Genomic DNA, 15,354 nt, shown 5'->3' on the forward strand with positions numbered 1-15,354 from the left:
GGCCTGGCCGTGGATCAATCACGCCGCCGCTCTGAATCCCCAACAGCCTGCGAACATCTACCGTCTAGCCGCCGCCGTGAAGTCCTGTCGTTAAAAGTCCTCTGGCGCTTTTGCTTTGTATTCTTTGTCCAAACATCTTTATTATTCCGGACTAGCTAGCTGTGTTTAAAGAATGCTCCTCTCGTCCTAGACAGCTGCGTCACATGCTATCTCGGGCTTAAACGTTCCTCGTTTTGGAGGCGTCTAGGCCTATTGGACGAATTTGCTCTCGAATCGCTCCGTTCTAACCGCCGTTTTCATCATAGATATCCTAACAGTTCTCGTTGCGGCCCTACGCTTTGTGTGATTTTCTTATTCCCCTCCAGCCGGGCGCATCGGGGTAATGCAGTACGTCAGAAGTATCAGCGGTTCGGTCTCAAAGACATGGAACTCGATCAACCCAGCCACTCTCAGTGGAGCTATTGACGTGATCGTTATCGAACAGGAGGATGGTGAGACCTTCTCCATGACGGGTTGAAGTGTGAGTTGAGCTAAGGTACTTGATTAGGAACGCTGGCGTGCTCTCCTTTCCATGTGCGATTCGGCAAATTCTCCCTCCTCCGGCCGTACGAGAAGAAGGTATGAACTCATGGCCTCATATCTGGGAATTAAGGAGACTTATGGTTTTGTTAGGTGGAGTTCCGGGTAAACGGCGTCAAACAAGACTATGCAATGAAGCTCGGGGAAGGAGGGGAGGCATTCTTCGTATTCGAGACTGCCAACGATGTCCCCGAATCGCTACAAACGTCGCCTGTTGTGTCACCCGCAGCGAGTCCAAAGCATGCTCCCTTCGACGGAGATATGTCAGCCGACTCCGAGCCCGAATTCCTAGACCTCTCCTCCAGCAGACCGAGTAGCCCGCGAAAGATTGAGCCTGACCCTACAGGCGCAGTGTTAAGAACAGAAACTGATCCAGGTACGCATTTCTGGTCGGATGGTTCTTTTCCCCCAAGTTATTAACACGAGGATAGCTATCCTAGCTACGATGTCCAAGTCTCTCGATGAATGCCAGCCATGGTTGGACGGCTCTCCAACGCCATCCTCTGAGATAGAAACTCAAGTGCATCAGACTCGTCTCAGGGCGGGAACCACTGCGGATTTCGACGCAGCGCGCCTTTCTCCACCTCCTTCCGCGTTCAGCCCAGAAAAAGATTCCCCCGATTCGCGAAGATCTCAAAGTCCTCCTCCCGTCTCGGCTCAAGAGGCTTATTCTAGAGCTATATCGCTCTCGAAGAAACTTGAAGTTTCGAACATCCCTTCAAAAGTGACCGAAACTGGGGACTTGATGCTTGATATGACAGGATACAAGAGCAGTGATGAGGATGCCTTGCGGGCAGAGTTAGTTGCTCGCAAGCTTCTCGCGGAGGAGCTGGAAGGAAATTATGATATTGGAGCGTTGATAGGCGCTGATGAACATGGAAATCTTTGGATATACAGTAGTGAGGATGCAAAAGAGGCCGCTACTCGTCGCGCAACATTCAACAGTCTTCCGAATAGCCATCCCTTAGCTGGTGACGCAGCGTCAGAACCCGGGTACCATAGCGATAGTGAACAAACTTTGGCAATGCCAAACCAACGGCATCACCGTTCTCAGTCTGACGCACAGGGAGGATATCCAACGCCGCCACAGACACCCGGTGGTGACGCTGCAGCTGACGACCAAACTCGCAATTATGCCAAGACTCTCCGATTGACAAGCGATCAGCTCAGAGCATTGAATCTTAAGCCCGGAGCTAACCCAATGTCATTTACGGTAAATCGGGCCACATGTCCAGCGACGATGTATTTATGGAATTACAAGACACCTATCGTCATTTCCGATATAGACGGGACCATTACAAAGTTAGTTATCACCCTCAAACCATGGTTACTGGGATATTAACGTCGATTTAGGTCGGATGCTTTAGGCCACGTCCTCAACATGATCGGTCGCGATTGGACCCATATCGGCGTAGCCAAACTATATACAGATATAGTGAATAATGGATACAACATCATGTACCTAACAAGCCGCTCAACTGGCCAAGCAGACAGCACAAGAACATACCTTAACGGGATCGTTCAGGAGGGCTATAAGCTACCCAAAGGTCCGGTTATTATGAGCCCTGATCGCACTATTGCTGCCCTACGTCGTGAAATCTATTTGCGAAAGCCGGAGGTCTTCAAAATGGCCTGCCTTCGTGACATCTTAAGTCTCTTTAAAGGGCGACAAAATCCATTCTACGCCGGGTTTGGCAACCGCCTTACCGATGCGCTGAGCTATCGATCTGTAAACATCCCGTCTACCAGGATTTTTACCATAAATTCCGATGCGGAGGTTTATTTGGATCTTCTCAGCCTCAATAAATATAGGAGCAGCTATGTCTCCATGAGAGAACTGGTAGATCACTTTTTCCCGCCCGTGAGCCTGCTTATCGAAGAAGGCGCCGAGGATTTTACGGATTTCAGATATTGGAGGGATAGCCCTGGAGATCTCGATGACTTTTCCGTTACGGACAGCGACGAAGATGGCGATGAGCGAGACGAAGACGATAATTTAGAGAGTGAGGATGATGGTAGCGACCAATATGAGTACGAGGATGAGGAACAAGTTGACGGAATGGCTGAGAGCTATATTTCACGGGATTCTCTCGCTTCTGGTGACATGGCGGAGTCGATTGTGGAGTCAGGTTCTGAGTCCGGAGGTGATCCGGATAGCACAGAGGTCCCGATTCAGAATTTGAATCTTAACAATCGGCGCCATTGATGCCCATGTTGAACTAATAGCATATTACTGCATATACAGATGGGAAGGACGATCTTTCCACTCGTATGCAGCAATTTGCATGATTCAGAACTCCCCTTCTTTTTAGATTCTAGAAGAGGCATTCAGCCTTTCTAAGGCTGGTGGTGTTTGGAGACTTTTCTTTTTTGATTAGCATTTCAGCGGTGAATCGGTGGTTTAAATGGTTGGCGACCACTGTATGTTGATAGTTTTCATTGGTTTTCAGTCCCTTTTTAAGCATTGCCTATCGCCTCGTTGACATCGATTGATCCCCCCCCGCGGGGGTTGGTTTGAATCGGTACAATAATAACGATGCATTTTCAAGTATTCCTCTATGATGCTTTCGATATTCCACAATAGTAACTGGCTCTTCCCTTCGTAATATACCCCTCCTGGTTGCGTATACCGGGAAACTCCCAATTGCCTGTAAGATCATGAGCATGAATTGCCCAGTAGGATAATGAGCCAGAAAAAAATATTAGAATGGTCTCTTTATACTCCGTACACAAAGCTAAGGTGCACAATCATTTTGCTCGAGCAAAACCAGAGGCGCGACAGACAATAGTGTATGGCAAGGAATGACTTCAGCTCATTAGGGTACAGATTAGTTGGTGCAGTACTTTGGATGTATTGAGTTGGACCCTATAGTGGAAGAACGGGCTCGCAAAAAATGTCCTAGGACCAATAGCAGTACACATACGGAGCATATCCATTCTTGTATGTCTAAGATTCCGTCTCGGAGGACAGGTTAGGTGTAGGTACATCATCAGAAGAAGACGAGATCAGCTGCCGGTTCAAAAACTAGGCAAAAAGGCACCGCGTCCAAGGAAATTTTTGAAGCAGTTCCAACGCCTTGCTGTGCTTGAGCGCGTGGCCTCCATCAATCTAAAATAATACTGAGTTAAAAAATTTTCCTTTTATATTTTTTTTCCTTTTTTTTTTTTTCGGAGCCCTGCGCGCAGGATCTTTTGTGCTCACTTGCTTCGCCGCAACCAACACCGCCGCGTCATTATTTAAGCATCAGTTAAAGGGGGCAAAGAACGGAACACAGACGTTAGAGACATGTTGAAACCAATTTCCGGGTCATTCTTTGGGGAAGCCATTAAAAAAGGGGGGGTTACATATCCTATACAGAAGCGCCAGATAGTGAAAAGAAATATAACCAACCAACAGCAAAAATAGGTCGATAAAATGCGTTTCAATGTGCCCAGTACTAAACAAAAGCAAGTGGTGGTACAACGATACTTTGGGGTCGTAGGCGGATAGGAGCATATCGAGAACCAAAAGCTAAATAGCTCGAGCTTCGAGTCTACTGGCGGGGAGACCTGCGAACTCATTAAGTATGTCATATTCAAATTTCGTTGACTCTTAAACTTACGTCGGGTTGAAGGTGGGAGATGTTGGGCTATAGCCTGGAGAAGTAGGACCACCTGGAGAAGTCGGGGAACCAGCAAAATTGGGAGAAGTTGGTGAATACGCTTCTGGGCTGGTAGGTGACCAACCAGGTGAAGTGGGGGTATATTTCGGCGAGGTGGGTGAAGTTGGGGAAAGGTGTCTGCCAGTAGCACCGCCAAGAGCAGGGCTCGTAGGGCTGTAGCTAGGTGAAGTAGGGCTGAAGGCGGGAGAAGCTGGACTGAAACTTGGTGACGTTGGGCTGTAGCTTGGAGAAGTTGGAGAGAACCCGGGAGAAGTAGGCGAGTATGAAGGGGAGGTGGGTGACTGAGCCTGTCCATAGCCAGGAGAAGTCGGAGAATACGCTGGGGAGGTGGGCGCAAAGGTAGGGCTCGCTGGAGAGAACCCGGGAGATGTCATGTACCGTGGGCTGGTAATGCTCATGCCGGGGGAGGTTGGAGAGTAACCCGAGGAAGGAGAATATCCAGGGGATGTTGGGCTGGTATTGAAAGGGCTGGTCGGCGAGTAGCCACCAGGACTTCTCGCTCCAGCCGGGCTGAAGCCACCGAATCCTGGCGGTTGATACTCAGTAAATCCAGCTGGAGTTTCAGACCCGGTTTGCCCGATTGGAGAGAACTGAGAATCTGGATCAGGCGAGCTGATATACATATTCTCTTGCATTGGCGAACCACTATCGTACTGCGTTGCCGCTCCATCGGAAATCAAACCTTTGTCGACGTTACCCATGGTGACTAATCCAGCATTGTTGGACACAACCCCCATAAGCATATTCTGGTCGAGGTAAACGTCAAATTCACCAGTACCAGCAGGTGCCATTTGACCCAGGATAAGATTCTCCGAAACACCTCGACAATCATCAAGCTCGGCGAATGCTGCTGCATCGAGCAGGATTTCAACAGTTTCTTCGAAAGAACACCTCATCAATGCTCCGGTGTCCGCACGGTTGATACCATGTCTTGTGACAGCCATGAGGAATCCTCTCGAAGTCATGACATCGCAGAGCAGAGCCAAGTGACGATGGTTGACATATGAACCATCGAACGCAAGCACTTGGGTCAATTCTCGCAGGAGGGCGGTTCGGGTTGCCTCGATTCCAAATACCTCGAGAATCTCAACGAACTGGTTGGAATATGTTCGAGTAGCATCGACTCCTGGGATAGCTAGAACATCGCCGAGGGCAGATCCGCTGGTTTCAAGGACCCATTCCTTACATTGTGGATCTTCACTGTTCTTGTAAAGAGATCCATCCTCAAGGGTACGAACTCGAGATTTCTCATTAATGAACGCACGCTCAACTCCCGCCACACCACGTAGAGTAAGTGTATCAAGTAAATGAGCTTCAAGTTTCTTTAGCGTTACATCATATTCAGTGTCATCATCATCCTCTTCATCCTGCTTGGGATCTTGGATTTGACGAATCCGAATGACTTGTTCGTCAGCGTTGTTGTCACTGAAAATGACCGCAATATCTTGAGGGTAGGACTCCTTGATTTTCATAGCCACATCTTGGACAGTGAGACCCTTATCCAGGAGTTTAGGTCGGCTCAGAATGATACGGAGCAGCCATTTGGATTGCCGAGATAAATCATCCATAACATCCTCAGGGATAATGAAGTATGATTCAACCATATCACGATCAGCTTCAATGACTGTTGACTGAATGTCAGGGTCATAGTAGATTTCGGTTGCCTCTGTCACGGATCTTAGGTTTGTATGCTCGACAACACTACGGAGTTGCTTGGCGGATTCTTTGTCCATTGCACGTGCAGGATCTTGATACACGGTCATCGACGGGGTTTTGATATGGGTGGCGACATTGAGAATTTCCTTCAGACGAGGAACACCTAGAGTAACGTTCTTCGAAGAAACACCAGCAAAATGGAAAGTATTCAATGTCATTTGCGTTGCCGGCTCTCCAATAGATTGCGCCGCCAAGACACCGACCATTTCGCCCGGGTTTGCCGCTGCTTTCGCGAATCGACTTTCAATGGCGCCAAGGACATGCTGAAAGGCAAGCTTGTTCAACGAGTATTCCACAACTAAACGCTTGAACGCTAATCGAGAACGAAGTTGAGCTTTGAAAAGCAATGTAGCGTTTTCTTGTGCCTCCTTTGATATAACGTCGTCGCCACGGACCACAACCAAGCGGTCAAGTAGTCCTTGTACCTGAGGAATGACGTCTGCAGGGTGTAAGTCACTGATCGTGCCTTCACGAATCCTGAATGTAGTCTTCGCCGACTCTAGAATTCGCTGAACATTGATCGGCAACTGCATCATCTCTTCATCCTCTTTTGCAACAGAACGCAAAAAGGCCCGGTCCTTTTGCAATTGCTCCCATTCTTCATCAAGGTATCTTTGCACTTCCATATCACCGGTGATCTCTGTAGCTTGCTCGAGAAGTTCAGGGGACAGAGAGTTTTCCGGATCCATAAGGTCAATACGGAATCTATTGCGGAATTGTTCATCAGAGCATCTGATAACGTCAACACGTTGGTTCTCAATGAATGCTCCATCGAGACCATCTTCACCGTAGAGGAATTGGATGACATCTCCTAGTGAATTGCGGACAGTACCATCATACTTGACCATAACTTCTTCCAATGCCTTAACAAGCTTTCGCTGGATGTAACCGGTCTCGGCTGTCTTGACAGCGGTATCGATAAGACCTTCACGACCGGCCATGGCGTGGAAGAAAAACTCGGTAGGTGTCAAACCACGAAGATAAGAGTTTTCAACAAAGCCACGCGATTCTGGTGAGTAATCGTCCTTCGTGAAATGGGGCAAAGTGCGATATTTGAACCCGAAAGGGATACGTTTTCCTTCCACGGACTGTTGTCCCACAACGGCTGTCATCTGGGATATATTGATCGTCGAACCCTTTGAACCAGAACGTGCCATTTGCACTGCGTTGTTCAAATCCTTCAGGCTCTTTTCGGTTTCGGTACCTGCTTCATCACGAGCATTGTTGAGAGCACGAGAAACTTTGCTTTCAAACGTCTCTCGAACGCTCATACCAGGAAGAGGTTCGAGTGTGTTCTCTGTCGCGCTGAGAGTAATGGAATCCACTTCTTCCTTTCTAATTCGCACCGCTTCTTCGATTTTTTGGATGGTAGCAAGATCGGGAATTGTATCACCAATACCAATGCTGAATCCATTGTGCAGAAGCCAATAGTTTACCACGGTTTGAGCGCCATTAAAGAAGTTCATACAAACCTCAGGGCCATATTCGTTGTAGATCGTATGGATAATACCGCCGCCAGTCGCGCCCACTGTTTTCTTGGAGAACATTCCATACATGAGTTCACCCCCATGTACCAGCAGGCCCGTATCGGTCAATGGTGAAAACTTTTCGGCTAAGGGCACTTTATCCCGATCCACGCGTAAAAGATTAAGACCAGATGGTAGCACCATACTAATCATTTGTTTACCGGTCCATCTCGGGCGTGGTTTAAGAATTGCAGGTTGCGGCAGCACACCATCCCACTCAGGAACCCAGAGCATCATATTCATGACTTGCTCTTTGGTCAAGAAGACATCACGACGGCAGATTTTGTAAATACCACAGAGTGTATCCTGGACGATACCCATCAACGGACCGTTTCGCTGCGGCGAAACAATATTCAATGGAACCAAACATAGCTGGTTAAGCTCTGCGCGCGCTTCTTCACTTTGTGGGACGTGCAAGTTCATTTCATCACCGTCAAAATCGGCGTTATATGGAGTTGTGACGGATAAGTTCAAGCGAAACGTCGAGTACGGCATAACTCGAACGCGGTGAGCCATCATGGATTCCTTGTGTAGAGAGGGCTGTCGATTGAACAAGATGACATCTCCGTCCATGAGATGGCGCTCAACTCTCCAGCCCCATTGCAAGAAATTCCGCCCACCGCCGCCCTTGTGGTGCCGTAGATCAATGCGCTCCCCGGAACTGCGAATCACATAACGCGCTCCGGGATGAACATCAGGCCCATTATCAACTAGCTGGCCTAGTTTATTAATATTGTAGGGGGTGACAACTTCCGGATAAGTCAAAGTCTGTGCAATGCTGACAGGAACACCGACTTCATCCAAAGACAGATTAGGGTCACCAGTGATAACGGTACGTGCTGAAAAGTCGACACGTTTACCCATTAAGTTTTGACGAAGTCGTCCTTCTTTCCCCTTTAGACGACCGCGTATAGCCTTGACTGGCCTGTTTGATTTTTGCATAGCTTGCGGTTGCCCAGCAATATCGTTATCCATGTATGTTGCGACGTGGTACTGTAGCAGCGACTCAAATTCGCGAACGACATGCTCAGGAGATCCTTCTTGCTCGCAACGAGTGACGTTTTGGTTAGCGCGAATTATTTCTGCCAGCTTGTAGGTCAGGTCGTCTTCGCCGCGCTGCCCTCCAGAGCTTCCACCAACAAGGACGCTTGGGCGAACTGGAGGTGGAGGTACTGGAAGAACAGTGATGACCATCCACTCGGGTCTCGCATAGTCGTTACTTAGACCCAAGATTCGAACATCCTCCTCCGAGACATTCCTGAATATATTTAGAGCCATCTGCGGAGTGATTTGCTTCTTCTCAGGCTGCTGAATATCCGTGTCATCCATCATGTCTCGCATTTTGTTCGGCTTCCAAGTTCCAACAAGGCTGATACCTTCCTTTCGGATCTGGGGTTGCGCATTTCCGCATCCACCGTGGCCCTTGACGATCTTTGAACTTTCTTTGCCGAATGGGTCGTCGTCATCGGGAGGAGGATCAGCTTCGCAGATAAGGACGTCTTTCGAGAGCCGCCAGATTGCATCAAAGCGCCTCTTGGGGTCGCGGAAACGGAGAGCATCTAAGTATTTCTGGTCACTCTGAATGAAGAGAAACATGTCAGCAATGATCGCCAGTTCAGATTTTGCCATCCCAGAAGGGATGACTAACCGTGTTGGCCTTGATCTTTCCACAGTTGTGGCAAACAGTCTCCAAGAGCTTCTTGATCTTGGTCAAGAAACCTATTTACGAAACATCAGTGATCCGCCAGATCTAGGATGCCGGCGATGTGAAGCACTTACCAATATGGAAGACCGGTGTGGACAGTTCAATATGACCAAAATGACCTGGGCAGTCGTTGATACCCTCTTCACAGGTCGCGCAACGCCAATTTCGATCGATAGTACCAAGTCGCGGATCATTCAGACCTTTCTCTCTAGGGCGCTGTCTTGCTTCATCCTGGAGTTCATATTACGTTAGCATTGCGCCACTGGAGGTTTGTCTGTTTGGGGTAGGATAGGCTAACCATCGTCTCCGGATATTCAACGTGAACCACACTCATCCGTTTGATTTCTTCTGGGGAGAGAAGACCAAACTGGATCTCTTTGATGGTGCGCAAAGGCGCCTTAGAGAACGGAAATTTTACGGAAGCCATGATGTTGCGTGAGGAAGGTCGCGCTATCGGGATGGCAGAGAAAGATAGAGAAGGTCAGGATCTCAAAACAACACAAGCGAAGGTAAGCGGCGCCAACAAAAGTGATTCTCCAAGACCAAGCCAATTAAGGCGTGTAAACGGACGTTAAGGACAGGCGCTTCACGATAATGAAGCCGATGACCGCGATGTTGGGCCTGCTGCCGGCCTTCTGGCAGACCGTGCCACGAGGGCGGCCTGAAAACCCTCTCGAACTCGCCAAGGACGCGACGTCGAGCCGTGGACGAGCAAAATCGCCGATGGAACAGATTCCGCAAATGCCAAAAGATATATCACGATACAGAACGCGATATCTCCGTGTCGTTGTGGTTGGTGAGAGGACGGGGGATGTTGATGAAAGGAGGTTTGTCTGAGTCTTGCCTCACTTGCGACCTGCGCTGGGCTTTAGCTCGAGTTTTTCGCTTTCGAGCCTAGCCTCACTGGAAAGCTGATTAAGCGTGCCTTACTCCGGGCCACCAGCCACATTGGCGGGGAGCCTCGTGGGCGCTGATTGGTCAGCCTGCGGTCGGACTCACCTTTTCGGACTAGCGCGTCAAATCGACGCTTCCCCACGAATATGGTAGTCCTGGGTGCTTTGAAGCTCTTCACCTGCAACTCGTCCAGCAAACTAATCCAAGATGGATTCTGTCAAATAGCCCTCCCTTTTTCTTTTCTTTTTTTTTCTTTTTCTTTTCATTTCATTTCTTTGATCCCCCTTGCAACCATTTTATATATCGTTATCCAGGATATAAATGCTTTATCCTACTGCCGGAAACCGCCATGAATCTCGCTCTCATTGATCCTTTCGCTTTAGCTCAGGATTACCCCGATTCTTTGACAGGAACACTCCGTACGGCCTGATTCTACAGTTTTGCTGTTTCATATCTCCACTCCAGGAAGCTAACTGGAGGAATTCTAGGTAGTGGGCATGCGACATGTCTCCGCTTTAACGGGAAAGGCGATTTTCTTGCGTCCGGCCGGGTGAGGATTGCTCGTCCCTCACCTTAGTGCGAATTCCGATTAACAGTCTTTTATTCAGGTGGATGGCACGATAGTGATCTTTGACGTGGAAACAAACGGTGTTGCTAGGAAGCTACGAGGACACAGTAAACAGATCCAGTCGTTAAGGTATTGCTACGTTATAGCTACAAGGAGTATCGGAAAAAAAGCTAATACCTATACACTAGTTGGTCGCGATGTGGGAGATACCTCTTGAGCTCTTCCCAAGATTGGAAATGTGTGCTTTGGGATATGAAAGACGGCTCAAGGGTTAGAACTGTGAGATTCGAGGCGCCGGTTTACATCGCGGAGCTCCATCCTTTTAATCAGTATGTGGACTAAATTTCGATAGCCTGGAACATATAAGCTGACGACGAGTTTAGCTGGCTTTTCGTCGCATCCTTATTCGAAGACCACCCAGTCCTGGTGGATATTAGTTCGCCTAAACCCGTGAAGCGTATCCTTCCATCGGCACCTTTACGGCCGAACGTGGAGAACGTGGATCCTGCGACAGCTGCAAAGCAAGCCGCCCAAGACGCCAAGCAATCGACGTGCGTTACAATATTTACTGCACTAGGAAACCATATATTGGCGGGAAGCTCCAAGGGCTGGATCAATATCATCGAAACACAAACGTGCAAAACGATCCATTCGACTCGTCTCTGCAACGGAGTTGTGATTCTCCTCCGCCTTGCTAGCAATGGACGTGATCTCCTCGTAAACAGTTCGGACAGAGTAATCCGAACGATCTTAATGCCAGATCTTTCCCAGTTAGGCGTCAGCCTGGACCCGTCAGCTATCAAACTCGAGATCGAGCACAAGTTCCAAGATGTGGTGAACAGATTAAGCTGGAATCACGTAGCATTTTCCGCAACCGGAGAGTTTGTCACCGCTTCAACGTTCATGAACCATGACATCTACGTTTGGGAGCGTAGCCATGGCTCCCTTGTCAAAATTCTCGAAGGTCCGAAGGAGGAACTTGGGGTTGTAGAATGGCATCCGAGTAGGCCCATGGTCGCGGCGTGCGGCTTAGAATCCGGTTGTATCTACACCTGGTCGATCGTGACGCCACAGAAATGGTCTGCACTGGCCCCTGACTTTCAGGAAGTCGAAGAGAACGTGATATACGTTGAGCGCGAGGACGAGTACGATATTCACCCTGCTGAGGAAGTTCACCAGCGCCGATTAGATCTGGAAGACGAGGAACCAGATGTGTTAACAATCGAACCCGTCAAAGGGGAGGTAGACGAGGATGGGGTGGAAGCATTTCGAATGCCAGTCTTACTTGATATTTCGGACAGCGAAAGCGAAAATGATGTTGTGGCTATCGGGCCGGGGACAATGAGAAAGAAAAGCCCCGCGGCAGGAAGAGAGTGGATGAATAGTGGGAACACGAGTGAGAATTTCGATGATACCGACAGTCGTCGGGGTAGTGCTGTTGCCAACGGCGTCTCGAGGGGATCAAATCGGGGTCGCCGGAGGTAGACGAATGATTGGAAGCGGAGAATATCAGAGCCACGGATTAAATAAGTGGCTACTCCGTATTCCTGGAAAAGTTCGGATCCCCAGCAAAACACAAAAGCAATGTTTAGCTTCCTTAGCTAAGGCTAAAACGGAAGTGCGCAGTTTACCGGATGATAAATTTGTCGGGGACTTCCGATAGGACAGGGCATTTGCGCCAACTCGTGTCCAAACTAGGAGTTGAAGACGTGACAAAAAAGAAAAAAAAAAGGGTGAAGGATCGATATCCAATTCCCCGAGTGCCGCGGGCTCAGACCAGCGAAGAAACACACAGCTTTCGCCGACCCCTCGATACCACCATATCCCTGTGTAACCCAGCACAATACACGTGTACCTCCTTCGGTTGGAGCAATATAAGCTGTCCCGAGAGAATGGGTCGGGCATTGTTTTGAGTTCATCGATGTCCGTATCAGGGAAGGGACCGAGAGCAAGAGCCAGACTGTCGGGACGAATCCTATCGGAAAGGGGGCTCCTTGTTCCCCGACTGGATGGTTCCAGGAAAAGATAACGAGATCACTGTTCCAAGTTTAACCCGACGTCATGCCATCCCTCACTTCTCCAAAGACGCATATTTGGCTCAGAGAACTTAAATCTTCAAAAAGGAACATATCACACCTGATACTATCTATTAATTCCTAGTTTACCAGACATCAAGAGCAGAGTATCTCTAGCCAAACCCCAAAATATCAAAACATATCAAAAATGAGACAAGAAACTGGGGCATTCAATCATGTATATAGCCAGAGATGCAAAATGGAAATCACACACGGGTTATGCCAAAGATCTTTGGATCCACAACAATATTTGCTAATGGGTATAATGCTAGTCATGGCAACGGAAGTCATGTCAGGAAAAATAGGCCCAGAATAGCGACATCATATCATGGCGGACAATAGGAGTAAAAATGCAAAGTAATAATAATGAAGAGTTTAAAAGTAGGAAAAAACGTTGATCACAAATAAAGCGAATCTTTAAAGAGACAAAGAGATCAATCCCAACATTTTTTTATTCTTTTAGATGCTCTTTTGACCTTTTCCTAAGCACCATGCAAAATGAGGCATATCTGCACAACAAACAAAGGTTTAGTAGGTATGACAGAAGATTAAAAAGTCAAAAGTACTGTAGATAAAACAGGACAGATGCTTTGTCTAAGAAGTTGGACGAAAGGACTAGGAAGATTTTGGCAGAGGTGAGCTATTAAACGAGATCAGCTGAACCGACTTTTAGATCTGCCTTACCAAAAGACGCCATTGGCCGTTTCTTTGATACCTATTGGCCCAGAATATCGTCTTTCCAGGCGATGTATTACTGGGGCTCCTAAAGTCTCGGAGACATGAAGTAACTGGCGAGATCCGTACCCAGAGCAAGTGATATCCATGCAGCTTCGAGTATAAGGGCGACTCGGCAAACGAATACACGGAGAATATCGACAGCGACCGGCCAAATCGCAACGGGGCATTTCATAAAATCAGTCTAATCGAACTGACGATGGTTGACTCTATATTCTGGAAGAGAACTCTGCGGCAAACTTGGCCAGCTGTTCCCATGCCTAAGTCAAGCAAAGGCTACCAGAACATCTCGAGCCGAATATACCATAAATCTGCGTTTTATGGCTGGGCGTGACCGGTCAACTGGCGACGCAAAAGAGAACCATTGGATTAGGACTGATTCGGAAGAAGGGACGGGTGCGACGGAGAGCCAATTCCACCAATTTCCCGAGCAGGGGGTCGGTGGCCATTCTGGGACTAGATTTCTTCTAGTCTGCCGAACAGGCTAAGCGTGGCCTGGCAATTACGTTGGTTTCCTTGCTGTAAAGATATGAAGGACATTGTATGCCCTTATATCCTTCTTGTACGCCTCCACTTTTGCTTGCTGAGCCAAACGCATGATATCATCAAATGACATGTTTTTCATTCGACTGAGTGGTGCCCAAAGGAGTGGCAGCGCGCTCTCGGAAAATGCAAGGCTATACCATTTCCCTATTTCCATTGAGTCATGGTCTGTTCCCCACATGCTGAGCGGCAACGGTACCGCATCGTGGGTGATGTCTACAAAGCCGGCGCTTTCCAATCGCGAAATCGTCCTGCGGTCAAAGGCAATTGGTCTCTTCCCAGCCTCAGTGGCCTCTTTCAGGAGTCGATACCAGACAGAAAGTGGGTGGTTGGGCCCGAGAGTGAATCCGTCAGTCCGCATTTCGAAATCGATCTCAACCTGCTCAAAATATCCGGTCCCGGGTCTCAAGTGTGCTATGATCTTCTGATACACATTCTTCCAGTCCGTGACGCTGCCGCATCCCATCTGCAGGTGAATGAAGTCCCAGGAGTCTTCGCCCAGAAGCCATGGGCTCTCGTAATCTCGCGGTGAGTAAAAGGTGCAGTTTGACGGTGGGTTTGACGGTTGGATAGGTGCCAGGTCGACTCCCAGCACCTGTGCTTGCGGATACGCTCTTGCCATGTCCATGGCCCACTGTCTCGAGGCAAACTGGTCAGCAATCATGACGGAAAGCATGCATGCGGGGCGGAGTTACGTACGATCCCCGTCCCGCAACCAAGGTCAAGAATTCGAGGCCCCGGATCGCCCGAAGATGCCCGGTTCGGAATCCTTATCGGGGCAGAGTGAAGTTTCTCGTGTCTGGCTACGCGGAGAAGCTTGTGAAATAGGTCCAGGCGGTCTTGCTCCAGCTCATCACAGGGAAACATGTACTGTCCTCGTCGATAGCCATGATACCAGCGTCCATTCTCCAGGTAAGTTGGATAGTCTTCAAGTTCGCGCGACCTAAACCCATAATTCCCAGGTTAGCACCGTCATACTAGCATTTGCAAGATGTCTTTGCAAGTCTTGGTTGGAGTCGCCACATTTGCTGGCGACCGAGGAGGAGGCGGGGGGAAAAAGCCAGAGAGAGAGGGTCAGCTCACAATTGAGTCCCCCGCGGCACCGGCGGAATGCCATTGTCAGATGTGCGTCTTTCCTCGGTTTGATTTTGGCGAGGAACACCCGCCAAGAATGATATGTCCATGTTCTCGACGCCTCTGAATCGTGCCAGCTGGGCTGAGTAAGTGGAGAACAACCGGCACTGGGAAGAGAGGCAGAGGAGTCCCTGCAATTCAAAAAGAACGTAACGGGCAAAAGGCCGGGGGGAATTTTTTGAAAAGGGTAAAAAAAGGGTCCAGAAAGATATGCAGG

General features: G+C 48.8%; 6 protein-coding genes across 6 annotated transcripts; 3 read left to right on the forward strand and 3 right to left on the reverse strand.

Moving 5' to 3' along the window:
- Nucleotides 1-49: 49 nt before the first annotated feature.
- On the forward strand, nucleotides 50-3,143 carry CIMG_03243 (nuclear elongation and deformation protein 1). Its single transcript, XM_001243801.2, has 5 exons — nucleotides 50-491; nucleotides 548-618; nucleotides 673-955; nucleotides 1,011-1,881; nucleotides 1,933-3,143. Exons 1-5 carry the CDS (start codon nucleotides 383-385, stop codon nucleotides 2,783-2,785), a joined length of 2,187 nt encoding a protein of 728 aa, XP_001243802.2. The 5' UTR covers nucleotides 50-382; the 3' UTR covers nucleotides 2,786-3,143.
- A 351-nt stretch (nucleotides 3,144-3,494) lies between these two features.
- Nucleotides 3,495-10,003, reverse strand: CIMG_03244 (DNA-directed RNA polymerase II largest subunit). The gene is made up of 5 exons (XM_001243802.2): nucleotides 9,487-10,003; nucleotides 9,263-9,419; nucleotides 9,132-9,202; nucleotides 4,182-9,061; nucleotides 3,495-4,128 (listed from the first exon to the last, which is right to left on the reverse strand). The coding sequence occupies exons 1-5, from the start codon at nucleotides 9,613-9,615 to the stop codon at nucleotides 4,113-4,115; spliced, it is 5,253 nt and encodes a 1,750-aa protein (XP_001243803.1). The 5' UTR covers nucleotides 9,616-10,003; the 3' UTR covers nucleotides 3,495-4,112.
- Nucleotides 9,647-10,162, forward strand: CIMG_03245 (uncharacterized protein; the record flags this gene model as incomplete). Its single annotated transcript, XM_001243803.2, has 3 exons — nucleotides 9,647-9,697; nucleotides 9,765-9,980; nucleotides 10,061-10,162. The coding sequence occupies 3 exons, from the start codon at nucleotides 9,647-9,649 to the stop codon at nucleotides 10,160-10,162; spliced, it is 369 nt and encodes a 122-aa protein (XP_001243804.2).
- A 269-nt stretch (nucleotides 10,163-10,431) lies between these two features.
- CIMG_03246 (WD repeat protein) lies at nucleotides 10,432-12,135 on the forward strand (the record flags this gene model as incomplete). The annotated part of the gene is made up of 5 exons (XM_001243804.1): nucleotides 10,432-10,501; nucleotides 10,571-10,632; nucleotides 10,691-10,779; nucleotides 10,839-10,979; nucleotides 11,034-12,135. 5 exons carry the CDS (start codon nucleotides 10,432-10,434, stop codon nucleotides 12,133-12,135), a joined length of 1,464 nt encoding a protein of 487 aa, XP_001243805.1.
- Nucleotides 12,136-12,159: 24 nt separating this feature from the next.
- CIMG_13694 (uncharacterized protein) lies at nucleotides 12,160-12,555 on the reverse strand (the record flags this gene model as incomplete). The annotated part of the gene is made up of 1 exon (XM_004446271.1): nucleotides 12,160-12,555. The coding sequence occupies one exon, from the start codon at nucleotides 12,553-12,555 to the stop codon at nucleotides 12,160-12,162; it is 396 nt and encodes a 131-aa protein (XP_004446328.1).
- Nucleotides 12,556-13,962: 1,407 nt separating this feature from the next.
- CIMG_03247 (methyltransferase LaeA) lies at nucleotides 13,963-15,326 on the reverse strand (the record flags this gene model as incomplete). Its single annotated transcript, XM_001243805.2, has 3 exons — nucleotides 15,087-15,326; nucleotides 14,703-14,946; nucleotides 13,963-14,637 (listed from the first exon to the last, which is right to left on the reverse strand). The coding sequence occupies exons 1-3, from the start codon at nucleotides 15,185-15,187 to the stop codon at nucleotides 13,963-13,965; spliced, it is 1,020 nt and encodes a 339-aa protein (XP_001243806.1). The 5' UTR covers nucleotides 15,188-15,326.
- Between the last annotated feature and the right edge of the window lie 28 nt (nucleotides 15,327-15,354).

This window comes from Coccidioides immitis (genome assembly GCF_000149335.2).
Source record: "Coccidioides immitis RS genomic scaffold supercont3.6, whole genome shotgun sequence".
NCBI lineage: Eukaryota > Fungi > Ascomycota > Eurotiomycetes > Onygenales > Onygenaceae > Coccidioides > Coccidioides immitis.